This window comes from Ambystoma mexicanum, chromosome 9 (assembly GCF_040938575.1).
Source record: "Ambystoma mexicanum isolate Mex_15411 chromosome 9, UKY_AmexF1_1, whole genome shotgun sequence".
NCBI lineage: Eukaryota > Metazoa > Chordata > Amphibia > Caudata > Ambystomatidae > Ambystoma > Ambystoma mexicanum.
Genome location: NC_090931.1, coordinates 969558405 through 969573409, shown reverse-complemented (window position 1 = coordinate 969573409; position 15005 = coordinate 969558405). Strand labels below are relative to the sequence as shown.

At 44.8% G+C, this 15005-nt stretch overlaps 1 protein-coding gene across 2 annotated transcripts in view; it reads right to left on the bottom strand.

The window, feature by feature from the left end:
- Positions 1 to 15005, bottom strand: part of ERICH2 (glutamate rich 2) — a 670025-nt gene that overhangs the window by 58990 nt on the left and 596030 nt on the right. For both annotated transcript variants that reach the window (XM_069616183.1, XM_069616184.1), the window contains one exon: positions 13240 to 13311. In XM_069616183.1, the coding sequence (XP_069472284.1) occupies positions 13240 to 13311 (72 nt within the window). The remainder of the gene's footprint in view (positions 1 to 13239; positions 13312 to 15005) is intronic.

The window sequence follows — 15005 nt, the reverse complement described above, 5'->3', positions numbered from 1 at the left end:
GGTCCTAACAGGCAACTATGCAAAACGTGGTGCAGATTGTTGAAAGGTGTGGAATTAAATAAGGATCAACGCTTTGCTACAAATCCCACCACAAACAAACACATTTTCACTTTCATGTACGTAGATAAAAGTCTTTAACCAAAAACATGGCTAAAGTGTGTCTGAGTTTCATTCCTGACCCCTCACAGAGCATTGACGGCTGACACTATCTACTTGCTACTTGTTTCACAATTGTCTGGCAAACATTATATCTGCCTTGTCATTGTAGGTCTGCTTCAGGAATAGGAGTTCTCAATAGACTTCAGCTGTCTGAGTGTCCCTTAATTCTTCCCTAACTTTGTCAATCTGTTCTTGTATTTTATCTGGGGGGGACCCCCTTGGTCACAGTCTTTACCATTAGTTGTTTAAGGGTGGCTGTGAGATCACGCTCCATCAATGTCCTCTCTCTCTTTCTCTTAGCACCCTCACTGTTAAGCAGGCCCCTCCATGTAGCCTTGCCTGCGTCCCATAGTATCCGCTTCCTAATTCCGCCCGCCTCAAAATAATGTTCGATCTCGTCCTCTGAAAAGCATTTAAATTCTGTATCTTACAACAGAGTAGCTTAACAACACCAAGCACGCCTAGGTCTTTCTTGGGGTGGCAGGTGAATCTCCAGCAACACTCATCGATCCGCCCATGCTACTGGGAGGAACTCAGCCCTCAGGATATTATCCTGATGGTCCCTTTCCATGAATATGTAATCCATATGGGGGTAGCTCCTGTGAAGTGGCAAATAAAGATTATACCTCATTTCCAGTCGATTCTGGAGCCTCCAAACGTCAACAAGCTCAAAATCCTCGACCATGTTACTGAGGACCACCATGGGAGCATTACCCCGTTTGTCAAACCTGGGCATCTTTAATGATCTGTCTGAATTAGCATCCATCCCCAAAGTCAAAGCCCCTCTGAAGTACCATCAAGCCTCTACCCCAATACATTAGTTGTTTAAGGGTGGCCTGGCTGCTGTGGGAATTCTCCACATCCTTGATTTGGGCCGTATAGAGATGTCATTGTAATTTCCATCCCTTCCAAGCACCCTCTCCAAATCAAGCGCCTGCCCTCTAGCTGTCTTTCCCACTTTGTATGCTCCCATTTTTAGGTTTCTGTTAAAAATGATCCCCACTCCTGCCATTCTTTTCAGTCCGATAGACCAAACTGAGGGGCCAATACCACCCTCCGCCTTGATATCACTTTTTATACCTCTGCGCAAGTGTGTTTCCTGCACCAGCAGCATGCCCATATCTGCTTTCTTGAATTCACATGCCACTAAGGACCGTTTATATGGGGAGTGTAGGCCCTTGACATTTTAGAGTGGCTATTTTCCATCCTACTGCATCATCTTGGAGCATTTACCTTATTTCACCTACACCCTTCATTTAACCAGTGTTCCACAGTTCCCAATGCGCACATACCAAGCCTTGCCTGTTTCTTATTCTGCCGGTGGTGGTGGTGGTTGTGTTTCTACCGTTTTCGTCATAATGGCTAACATTAACCAGCTTCAATACTCAGTTCCCCAACTGTGGATCTTGTAACCGTGTTGTTCCCTTACACTTCTGGTTCATCCCCATTGCCCCGCCCCCATATTTCTGTGTTGAGCTTGCACTGTCCTGCCTAAAGGGAAAAGCTGCCTTGGGCATGCAATTCAGCTTGATCCCTCTAAACCAGAGACCTCCCCCCAATGACTCGACCGTAAGCAGACTGAGCTCTGCGAGCGCAGGTATTCAGCTCTGGGATTGGAAATCCCATCAGTTATGTTTTGCCTCTAGTGTTTATCCGAAGCCTCTCCTCACACGCCTCTTAATTCAAAGTCCCCCACATAAAATGATTGTCACCTTTACCCCCATCCCACCGCAAGCCTATGCTCATTAGTGTCACAATGTGTTGCCTTGTCAAACCTTTCTCATTTGTGGACTCTATTTTTCCCTGAGCGCCATGGTGTTGACATGATCAACTTTCCTAGTTCTGATAGTTTCAGCCTGCCTCGCGGCACTCTGTTGCTCCCCTTGTCTACTGGCTCTAATTTTCGGATAGTCTCCTTCCTTGGAGGCACTAGGGCCAAAGTAGCCTCCTCCATCTCTTCTCTCAAAATGTATGCTTCGCTTCTTCCTGCACTTCAAAATTCAGGGCAAACGGGTAACCCCAACAAAACGTGATGCTGCACTGCAATCACACTGCGAGGGTCGGAAGTTACTTTCTCATATTCAATGTCCACCTCGAGAGTTACCGGAGTAGCCTGAAATTCTGCCCTTTATATACCACTCGTTGGTTTGTTCTTGGCTTGTTTACCATCTGCATTTTGTCTTCATAATATTGGCATCTAACAATGGTTCTCGGGCCTAGTACTGTGTGTGCTTGGTTGGTTTTCAGGGGGAGCCCTCCTTCCTCAGTGAAAAGGGTGTCTACAATTTCTTGGATCTTTTACTCTACCCGTTTCGTGATCATCGCCATCAATCTCGAGGACCCCAAAAATGTGCAGGTTGCATCAATTTTCCTTTCCAGGTCCTTGTTATGTTTCTCAAGTTCTGCCAACCTGCAGTCACATTTCAATTCCAGGACGTCAGCCGTGAGTCGATTCATTTCGACAGCTTCCATTCAGACTTCAATTTTCTCGATTCTACCTCTAGTCCCACCACAGCAGGCTTCATATCGGTCCTCATCACCTGGTTCTCAGTAAGCACATCCAAAATGTCTTTCTTTGTGGCATTATCATTCTGATCCTGGGCTTCGGGGCCTGCTCTTTCTTTCCCCTGTTGCACTGTGCTTCCCCTGTTGGTTGACATATAGGCGAATTGTTGTAGGGTGTGCTCCCATTTTTTGGTTTCCCCCCTTAAGACTTCAAACTTGGCGACCTTATATTCGACATCTAAGTAGCAGGCGGATCCCCTTAGGTCCACTACATTTTGAATTCTCTTCACGTGTCGGGGGAGGAGGGGGCACCACAGCTTTGTGCGTGGGTGCAGGCTGTTGCCCTTTATGCATCTTTGAGCAATTATATAAGTCTCCTCCTGTGCCTTGAAGAATGCCCCATTAGGGGATTTGCAGTTGTAGGGACCCAACCTCTCTCTGCATCCCTTTACGGTAGATGTGGGGGCTCACGGCCAATGGTGCACTAGGCCGCACTCCACACCTTTGGACAGCAGCCATGGACATTACTCTCAAACCGCAGGTGGAGCCCCTTTTGCTACCTAGAGGCTTTTCCCTCCGGCCTACTGCTCTTCTTCATGGGTGAACCGTCCCAGCGCTGTGACACTTCACTGCTCGCAAGGCCTCCGTCTAGTGACCGGGGATCGCCTCCTACTTCGGTGGGTGCCGTCCTCAACCTGCACTTTCTGTCAGCTCATGCCAAGCCATGGACCAAACCCTTGAGCATGCCTTGTTCTTGCCTCCTCATCTGTAACTCTGGTTCGAGATTTACTCTTTGTCAGGTCACCACCATGCATGCACTCCACCTCGGCGGAGCCGGATCGGTTTCTTTTTCTTCCTGTGCTGGGTGTCGAGGCTTGGCTTAGTGTCCTGCGGCTCGCCTCACAGGCTCCGTCATTCCAGCCCAAACACCTATTTGCAACACTCAGGGACACCCCTGCCTCTCCTTTAACTCTTGCACCAGGTTGTCTCTCTGGCGACGGGCAGTCTTCAATAGCTACATGGGATACAACATCTTTTTAGGGGCTCACAAGCGGAGTTCGACTAACAGGCTGCCATTTTTCTGTCTCCCTGAATATGTCCCCTGCTTCGACCACTTTTTATCGGTAATCAAGCAAGATGCACTTGGAGATTAAACATCACTAAAACAAAGTATCTCATTTGGTCAAAAACGAATATTAAAAGTATAAATCTACCTCTGAAAGATTATGTACTAGAAAAAGTTGCACACTGCGATTACTTAGATGCCTGTATATGCAAAAAAGGGACATGGCAAAAGAAATTGGCAAAAGTGAATTGACCCTCTCTACTTATGGTGATGCATTACATTCATTATCACCGCTTTATGGTAGGAAAGCCATTGTCTAGGCTTATAAAGCCACAGCACAATCAGCTGCCTTGTATGATGCTGAGATTTGGGGAAATGGTCATTTGAAATCATTAGAGAGGTGTTGTGTTGAACATATCCACAAGTATGCCGAATCTCCCTTTACATTTAGAATTAGGGAAACATGGTATGGCCTATGAAGCGAAATGAAGACCATTGTTATTATGACATAAATTATGAACTAGAGATTTATTTAGTGACATATAGAGAGGCCAGTAGAAACGTGATGGCCCAAAGTGGCTCAACCAACCTTCCTTGTTTAAATATATTTGTTATCTAAGGACTTAAGCCGTGATTATTTTTGGCACTGCGCTAATGACACACTGAGGCTCCAGTTTCTGTCCAGAAAAGCCATCGAGAAGGCATACGAAGAATGGTTTTACTCATGTTCTCTTCCCTTGGTCTCCTCCAGAAGCATGCTATGGAGTATCTTGAAAGAAAAAAACTATCTAGGTTAAGAGAGATATTCATCAATGATTGAGAATAGTGAAGCCAGACTGCTGTCCTTCAAGGTATGATTGGGATCACTATCATTTGGCATTTGTGTATGGAAATGAAAGGTTGAGCATAAACATATATGTAAATTGTGTGCAAACAGCCAAGAGGATTTATATAATGTTTATTTTCTGTCCCTTTTATGCTGCCATGAGAAGAAAAAATATCGTACAGGTTTTCAGATTAAATGGCATTATAAAAAGAGGACAGGCACTAACCCTCTGTTCCCCACAGAATCAAAATCCACATTGAGGCGAATTTCCCAATTTTTAAAGGCTGCATGGAGAAGGATAAGGAACACTGTGTTGAATATGCGATATATAATCAAATATTGTATTGAGAAGGATCTTAGAGAGATATATTAGTGTGGAATGAATTATTTGTCTAGTATAAAGATGAGGTCTGTTTTATTCCGAGGTGATCTGCATGAATTGTACTTAATTGCACACATTGTGAGGGGTCAGTAATGTGAGACTCACAACTGTGTTTAGTTTTCTCAAGGTTTGACATTTTATTTGAAACACAATTAGAAAATAAATAAAACACTAACTAAACCTACTCTACCAGGGGATTCCCTACTTAGTCTAGGATATAACGGAAAACCTCCTAGCATACACAAAACTAACCCTCACTCTAAACAACAGAAACAAACAAAGCAACATATAAATAAAAGGTTACCAAACAACCAGTGTCTTGGATGACTTCTACTTGTACTGGGCAGATCTTGCTCTTCGAGGAATGTCCCAAAGACAATTTCTTCACAGGAAATAAAAGTCTTAAATCAAGTCTTGAAAAGTTCAAAAGAAACAAGTTCATACAAATACAAATCTACTGGTAAAAGTTAATTCTTTGCCTGATGAAAAGATTCCCTTTCCAAGTTCCATAAAAAAAAAAATGCACCAATGGTATTCCTGGATAACCTCCTTCCAGGAAAGAATGGGTAAAGTTGTAGACAAAAGTACCACTTCTGCTTCACAACAACTCTTTTTTCTTGCAACTCTGCAGCATCTTTAAATACAGTTGTTAAGGTGCATCTGCTTAGGGTTTGCTCCTTATCTAGGAACAGCTTTCTGACAGTGATGCTGTGCGAGCTGACTCTCTTGCTCCACAGTTGACTTCTGCTACTACTACATACTACTGATGCAGTTCTGGCAAAGGTATCTACAACCACAGTTCTATTGCTGCTACTGCGGTTTATAATTTTATGCAACTTCTACAAGCCTCTTCAGCCTCTACAGGTGGGCAAGGCACTCTTCCCTCTTGTATGGAAAGAGAGGGCAGCCTCTTTGCCTTTCTGTCTTGCAGCAACCAGAAAATGTGTCTTTAGCTTACAGACTATTTCCTCTGGACTTAAAAAGTTTCAGCTCTACAGATTTTTATGAAGTTTCTTTTAACAAGTACCTAGCTCCCTTCCCCAGATTCAAATGTCTTGCTTTCAATAGTTGCCCCTAGGCTGTAGTGCCACTCTTTCAGCCTTGGACAACCTTGTCACCCTTGTATCAGAGGACTTGGCGGTTACAACAAGTAGGGATGTTTAGGTCTTAAATGAGCTGGATTCGCTTTAAAAGGGTTTGGTCTACTGGCTTGGATAATACTTGTTCTTAATTCAGTTTCAGCCACTTCTCTACAACAATGTTCAGCATATTACAAGTATCAAGTTCCTTAGTGGAAATTAAATTAGATGTACGCGATTTTGTTTTGATGTTGAAATTCCACTTCAAAAGCATAAGCGTTTGCAACCTTACAGTCAACGTTAAGCTTCCAAGGCAATCGGGAAACACTGTTTCATGCGTGACCTCTTCTGAAGTTAAATACACTTGTAATATTGTTAGAAAGTCAAGTTTGGCTTCATTAGGTTTACCGGCAACATTCACTTCATTAACAAGAGACAAGACCGTACGGCAACAAGTTACATCCAAAAATGGGGAAAAGAGATGCTTTCTCTGCACACAGGTACTTCAGCTTTGTTAATATACATGCGTGATACAATTCCTTTGTTAGAATGACTTTCAACTTATGCAAACAATTTTTACTCGCTTTAATGTGTGCGCAAGTCTAAAATAATCTGGTTACAGTTACCGGCAAGCTATTCTTGATGATTTGCAGTACGGAGCTTCCTTTTACCAATTCCACAATCACAGCGACTGTGGGCTGCTTCTGCTTCCTGTCTTGGTTTCTTCTACTGCTACAGGCACTCTTGGGACCCACACCCCTCTGCTGCACGGGTGTCTCCGATCCAGCCTCATCAAAGGAGAGTCTTCCACTCTCCAGCTTCTCTCCACTTTCTTCTGCACCTGGGCCTTTGGTGGATGCACGACTTTAGCTCTGCATTCACAGAAATTAGGTGCACCTGGAAATACTGCCTATTTCTTCCAACCTTTTCCAATGATGCCCCAGCCAAACAGGGTTTGTGAGCACAGGACCAACTCAGAGCCTGCAGGTGAAATCTGCTCTTCCTCTGCTCCAATGTCCCTTCTGTGGTCACACTTCCTAGTGAACTGCCAGCCTTTTGCTCTGCTTCCTCTGCTACTGCCGACCTTCCAGCTCCTGCTACAGCTTCTTTCTACTGCTGATGCCATTTATACCCCTCAGGTGGGTTCATTGGCTTCAGGTGCAGGCCCCTAGGGTTAATTGCCTGACCTTGCCAAAAGCTATTAGACCTGCCTGCCTGTCTTTGGCTCCTGCATGCCTCCTCAGCCCTCTTCTTCGTCACATCCCCTGAGGGACTCAGGGTCATGTAGTCCATTTTAGAGAAGTTTATTTTTTCTACTTCTTTCAAATGGCAGAAGGCCATCAAAACGGTGGGGTTATGGGGAAAGGTAAAAAGGGGTTCCTCCCATTCCTCCTGGGCTGATTCCCCTCCATGTGATCCTCCCTCAGTGTACCACCCACAGGGTCGGAATCGGAGAGCGCATGCCTTTCCCTGGCCACATGAGAAGGGTCCCAGACCAGGTTCCGGGGGGAATCCCTTCGGATTCTCCACAACATGCTGTGAAAGTAGGTTTCTTGATGTATAGTTGAATATGTACTGTAATACATTTTAACTGTATATGATTTTATCGTGTATTTTCAAAAACATAAATCTGCTTGACCAGCTGGAACGTAGACCCAGAACACGAACTCCTGGAGAATCAAATAAGCAGGCCCTCCCCCTCAGACAGAGCCTATTGGGTGTTACGGTTGTCGAAAAATGGGGCACCTGGCCAGGTTTTGCTCGGAAAGACATAAAGAAAGAGCCAACGGAGATCAGTCTCCTTTGTGATGGTCAGCACTTCGGCCCAGAGGCAGAGGATCTGGTTAAGTGGATCCAGGAGGACGCCGGACACAGTTATTTAGCTATGTGTTTCAAAAGGAGAGCCAGAACGTCACAACTCTCACAATGCGGGAGGCTCCCCATTGGCACTTGCAAGATTTCAGCATGCGGAGAGTGCATCTCCTGACATCCCCAGAACCGCAACATGTCATTGTGCTATGTGCAACTCCGCCATCACACCCTGGAACTTGAAACAGACTGCCAAAGCGCCGGAATCCCTCCTCAACTTTGGGTTGTCAGGTTGTCGGCATCCTTTGTTTCCTGGATCCTCCTGGTCTTTCTCCTGTCCCATCTTCCGGTGCTTGGTCCACTCCTTGTTACCTGCACAGGAATACTTCTGTTGGAACTGCTGCTACACTTCATTTTACCTGTCTTTTTGTATTAGAACTCCAGATTTCTGTTTGGACTGCTTTTGCATTGTGGATCTTGAGAACCTGGACACTTCACGGTGGCTGTTATTTGGCATAACCTTACTCATCTCTAAACCCAAGTGTGCCCCAACTTCTTCACCATCTTTTAGGTAACGCATTGATAGGGAGTGAAGTACACAGGTAAGGAAATACTGGTCCTTAGCTTGCTAATGTTGCTGTCCTTGTCATACCTCACAACAAAAATGCTCGCCAGATTATTTCTTATTACTGTTCCTAGAGCCGCTCCGGAAAAATAGACAAGTGTAACATCCAATCAAGAAGCCCGCATTCTTCAGTGCTGCATGATTTGTACAGCCTGGTCCCTGAAGCATGCACCCAACTGACTACAGCCACCCTCCAGTAGTCCACGCTGAGCAAGACATCCGAGGCCGAGAAAGAGGCAGTATGGGATGTTCCTATGTGTCTACAGGGCACAATGTGCAACGTTCAGCAACAGCAAGTCGAGTTACCGGGCAGTGGAGTCCTAGACCACCAGGAACTCCATAGGGGGGACACAGACCCCCAAAAGCACTTAGACTTACCTTGAGGGATCCTGAACCAGGATTTCCTAACACATACTCCGGTGATACAGTACTGGGGCCGTCATTACTGATCTGCAGCGGACACGCAAGAAGACAGAGGGTGGGGCTTAGCCGGTCATTTATAAACATGGCTTGTATATACACATCCTGAGAAGTGCAGCAGGATTGTATAGGGCCAGCAGTCCAATCACAGGAGGCGGAGGAGTATAAGACAGGAAAGAAAACAGGAAGTGGTGTTTTTTTGGAGAGGTCAGAGGAGGAAAAGAAGGGGCAAGTGACCGGCAGCAGGAAGGAGGAAGCAGTGCAGCATGGAGGCTATTGTTGGACCAGGTGAGGTGTTGGTTTATTGCGTGCAAGGTGTATACAGTCTTTCCATCGAAAAAACATCCATAGACTCCTTTTCCATCGAATTTTATTGATTGAAATACCTTTCCATCTAAATGAATATTCAATGAATTCTTTTTCATTGAATTTCGACGGAAACACATTTCAATAAATAAACAAAACGTGGCTTTGGGGAACCCCCCCCCCCCCAATTAAAAAATAAACACCACACATGTCAGAGGGAGCTGTCCAGTGCTGAAATACATTGTACTTGTGTTGAAGAGATTTCAGCACTGGACAGCTCCCTCCGACTTGTGTAGTATTAGTGACTGTGGACTTTTATTTTATTGGGGGATTGGCCCCATTAAAAGATAAAAGTGTCAAGTGCACTCGCTGACACTACACAAATTAGAGGGAGCTGTCCAGCGCTGTATTAGATTGGTACTTTTTATACTCTACTTCAGTGCTGGACAGTTCCCTTTAACATTATGTTTCAGCGACCGTCCATGCAAAAAATGTAAATTGTTTACAAAACGAAACTCTATTCGATTAATGGTTTCAATGCATAAACACTTTATACTTTATGTATGGCAATTCGATGAAACATCTTTCAATAAAAAAGATTCGATGTAACATCACCTCGATGTAAATCTTTCGATGGAAAGACATGTAACCAGTGCAAGGGTACTCTTGTGTGAGTGAGTGTGTATGTGAAGTGAGCGAAGCAGCCTAGTTAATATAAGGAGTGTTTGAGAAGTGACTGTGATAGTGAAAGAAGGGTGTGTTGTAGAGAGTTGGTGGAGTGGTACGAGTATCAGTGGGAGGAGGAGAGTGATAGTTGGAGGAAGAGAGTAGTAGTAGAAGGAGGCAGCGAGTATTAGTGGGAAAAGTAGTGAAATTGTGTGGGAGGTGAAATAACATCAACGGGTGAAGGTGAAAGGTAGGAAGTGTGAAACATCACAAGGGACCAAGGATTAGGGGGAGGAGAAGTTGGAGGGGGGGTGGTAGTAAGTGTAAATGAGAAGTAGTGAGTGGGTGTAATTGAAGTAGTCTGAATAACTAACGCTAACCTGGTATCCATGGGGACGTCACTCTGCCTGTTCTGACCTCTTACGACCTTGAACCCTTCCCTGGACTCTACTCGACTGGAGACTGGGTCTGAAACACAGGATTGGTAGAGTTTAACTCCCTATTGTCTCTGTGTGCTTGAACCCCTTCTTCCCTGGGGTCCAACCCTTCCCTTTGATCCACAGCTCACCTTGTTTTCTTGGAAAGTGTGCTCTGCGTCCTGCTTTCAGCGCAGGGGCGCGTTGATTGATGCGAGCTCGTTGCTGCCAAGTTACTTCACTGGCAAGAGTCCGACAGGTAAGTATAATGAGTCTTTTGAACAGTTCTCTTACTTTGTTCCTTTCCTTCCTTAGATGATGGCCGGCATCCGGGGATGGCGGCGTGCTACTGAGATGAGTAGCGCTGAAGGTGAGTGAGAGCGTGATGTGACCCTTTCGTATTTGTATTGAACTGAGTTCTTTTTCTGTGTCTTTTAGGTGCCGCAACGTTTTCAGCGTTGGATGCCGGTTATGAAGAAATGCAGTGAGTAAGCGCGGTATGCGGTGCCTCTAGATGTTTCCACGCTAACCTGGAGTGTCTTTTCCCTCTTGCAAATGGATGAGAAGTTCCGAGACAGAGTTCCACCAGAGCGGCGGTGATTCAGGTAAGCGTTTGAAGCTCGTACAGTCTTTAAAAATAAGCAAAGATTTGCTGAATGCTTACTAATGCCGTTTTTCTGTTCTTTTCCCTTTTCCTTAGGAAGCGGCGTGCCGGGATGGGAATGACACCGCTGAAGATGCCCGCAGAACAGAAGGAGCGATGAATGATGGGCAGAAGCGCCGCAAGGTAAGGCTGCTCCTAACGGTGTTTTTGTTCTTGCAGGAGCTGAGCGCAGAAGAAAGATGCAGGCCTATTGGAGACCGATCCGAACACGTTGAGTGTCACGCTGCAGGTGCAGAAAACACAAAGCATGTTTCTCAGCCTGACCGTGGCTTAAATAGTCTCTGGGTATCCCAGGTGTCTCTGGGCTGAACCACACCCAAAAGCCTAGACTGCACATGCAGTTCTGGGAACCGAAATATGTGGGGGCATCCATCTTGTCCCCATCAACGCACTACAAGTCCAATCCCCAATGTTATCCTATGGCAGTGAGTGAGTCTGGTGCCACAAGCGGCAAGTCTGACTCCAAGTGGGTCTTTGGAGAGATGGAGAGGCCCTTGAGGGCCATGTAGGCGATTGTGGCCTGGCTCCAGCCTGACATCTTAGAGGACTGGGGACATGAGGGGCAGGAATCATGGCAATAACACAGAGCAAGTGCAAGGCACATCACAAACCCCTGTTAAGAACATTAATCTTTGGATAGAGAAGGGATGCAGGAAGTCCCTGATGTAAAAGGGGGATTTAGAAGTTCAAACCTTTGAATTTCTATGTCCTACTAGCTGCAAATGATTTTCTCATGACACTGACTGACACACACACACACACACACACACATGCACACACACGCGCACACACACACCACCCCCCCCCCCATTTGGCACAATTTCCAGAACCCATTACACTACTTTCATCTAGATCACTCAGTTACTGCAGCTATCCAGACTTGTGTGGCAAATGCAGTTTCTAATGTTTGTGAATACTCCAGCAAAGCATGCCTTTGTAGGTGCTCAACATCTGTAATGCTCTCCCTGAGCCAATCGTTGACACACATTTGGAACACCCACTTTTGCAGGTTTAGTAAGATGTCGCAAATGCATAAATTAAGCGTATGTGTAAACTGCTCAATAGTGTTCTGCAGGCATACCTTCTTTAGTAAATTGTGTGTCACTTGCTTTGTGAATAGTGTGTAACTTACACTACAGAATAGCTGACTTTTTCCAGGCTTAAATTACATGTGCAACTGGAAACAGTTTGTAAATGAGCGCAGGAGAATATTGTTTGCAATGTCATAAAAAGGATGTTTGTAGACTTTGGCCATTCTGCAATGCTGAGCCAGATTTCCTAGCTTCCCGTTCATATGCGACATAACTCAAATCCTTTTGTAACTATAAGGAAAGACAATAATGAAATTGATGTTCACTATAACATTGGAATGTTGGCTAGCCATTGTGAACAATGGGTCAGCAGAGGGCCTAAAAACATTACCACTCTGGCAGGGGGCAGCCAGCCAAATAGATGGCTAGGAACGCAGGCTTGAACCACCAGTGCAAGCTCGTGTTCCATGCCCCCTGAAAGCCGGCGCCCCCATCGCCATCTTTGCCCATTTTCCGTCCCCTTTTTTTTCTTTCAAACTTACCTTATTTTGACAGTGGCAGGCGCCGTCGCCCCATTCCCATGCCTTCCGCAGGCTGCCATGGAAAGGGAAGAGGGGCTCTGTACAGAGCCCTGCCTTCCCTTTCCATGGCGGCCATCTTTGTAAAGGATTTTCCTTCATAATACGGGATGCAGTGCGCGTCCCGTTCAAGGAAGGAGAATACTTGTTTTTAGCACCCCGGATTACCGCTTTGGTAGCCAGGGGTGCTAATGGCCTTAAGCCCCCATTCCAAGTGCTGGAACGGTGAGTAACGGGCCAGAGCCCTCACACTTCACTCGGGGCGTTAACTTGGGCTGCCGGGCTGTTACCAACCCCCCGCCCCAGCCCCTGCAACGGGGGCATAACGCCACATGATGAAGCTTGATGTTTCTCTCCCAACATTCCGTCTAAAAGCTCAGTGTCTATTTGAGCCAACATTCTGCCAGCACAATACTCATTGCAAGGTTCTGTGCACCTTCTCCAATGGTCTACTTTTGTTTCTAACATGCTTATGACCTGCCTAGTGTTTTAACCATGTTATAATTAAATTAAAAGCTCTGGGTGGGGAACTAACAGGGGGTTTCATCCTTTATCCTTGTATATGCTCTCGGCTTTCCGTCAGGCTCATTATTTGAATGTGAGTCAATAACACCTGTTAAAGCCTTCACCAGGCTGTAATCCATCATTAAAACTAGAACACAAAAACCTTCACATCAGAATACTGTAAGGTCCAATGGCAAACTTACCCATTAATAACTTTTCTTCAATAAGTGGAATGAACTGCTGGGCTTCGGAATTTTCTGGTTCATATATAAGAACTAAAAGTTAACAAAACATTCAGTATTATTGCAAACAGCTTCCAGTAAAGAGGTAAAAATATGAAGACATGAGTCAAAATACTTCCTTATTGTACTTCTTAAATAATAGAAATTCAAACATAAATTGACAAATTTAAATTGTGTATGAATTTCAAGGCTTTTCTTGCCTAAATCTGTGCAACTTAATAGCATCTTAACTAAGGTTTTTTCAGTGAATTTCAAGGGTTTTGCTGTATTATAGTTTATTTCTTTATGGGCCACGGTACATTCCCCCAATATGTTTCTTTTGGACCCACTAGATGGCACAGTCGACTATGAATGTCTTTTGGGCCCACTAGCCGGGGTCTTTGGTCCTGGCCAGTGAGCACGGCTTTCAGCCGTGACCACTGTACGTTCCCCCAAAATGTTTCTTTTGGACATACTAGGTGGCCACAGCACTATACATGTCTTTCAGGCCTACTAGCTAGGGCCACCTTCCATATTGCACCCCTTGATATGTTTCCTCAATAGGTTTTGGGGGGCCCACTAGCTATGGCCTTTGGCACTTTCCATATTGCACCATTCGGTTCATTAAAGTAACTCAGTATCCATATCCTTCAGCCACATCCATTACCCCCCACCTCACTGTAGCGGTAAAATTCCTCTTATTTTTGTATTAATCTAATTTTTTCAAGTTTCTCTTTTAAAAAATCTCATAATCGCTGTTATATTTGCAATAACCCCGGTTGTACGTAATTGCCCGCTAATAACCAGTTATTTTCTTGTGACACACTTTCATTCCTGATCACGTTTTCTACCATAACCCCGGTTATCCCCACGAAAACCCTGGTTATCCCCACGAAAACCCCAGTTATGCGAAAATGTTTAAGCTCTGAACTGGTCCCAAGACTCACCAGCCTCCAACTCCCCAATTTCCCATGATGTCCTCTTCCCCACCTCTGGCCTGATGCCATTTTATCCCTTTTCCTCTTCCAAATGGAATTTTTTCCACTTTTAATTTTTGGTGAACCCCGGTTATTGCTGTTATAACCCCAGATATCTCTTGTATCAAACAAAAAGAAAAATTGTGTCATTTTTATTTCTAATAAGCCTCGCTACTGGAAATCCCCAAGGCAGATATATCTATCTTTTTGGGAGAAGGGGCACAACTACTGGATGAAGTAACCCCCAACCCCTCCAGGAAATCGAGTCATTGCTTCATGCCCAAGTTGTTTTGTACCTGGTTTGATTCAGTCTAGTGTTTTTTGCAGGGCACACATATTTTGACTTTTTCTCTATGGTGAAATGAATCGGAGTAGGTCGAAAAACTGCTTTTTTTGCTTTCTTAAAAACCTTTTCAGTCTGGGTGTGGGAGCCGGTGGCAGATTGCCAAATAACAGCCAATCCATCATGAAAATCAAAAGTTATTTGCAATTCAATTTTCTGGTTCCCTATGGAACTTGGTCCACCAACACAGTCACACAGTCCCAGTATCCAGTATGCTTTATTACAACATTTATATTAGAATTTCCTATTGTCTCTGGACTATCCCACATATGGCCTATCTCAACCCTTCTTAGAGTGTTTCAAGACAAATGCTAGATTTTACGGGTAAGAAAAAAATCAACAGAATGTTTTTATTCATTTTTAACTCCTCAATCAAAGTCAGTTTCCCGAAAGACCTTTGCAGTTAATCCCATTACAATCACACAGCT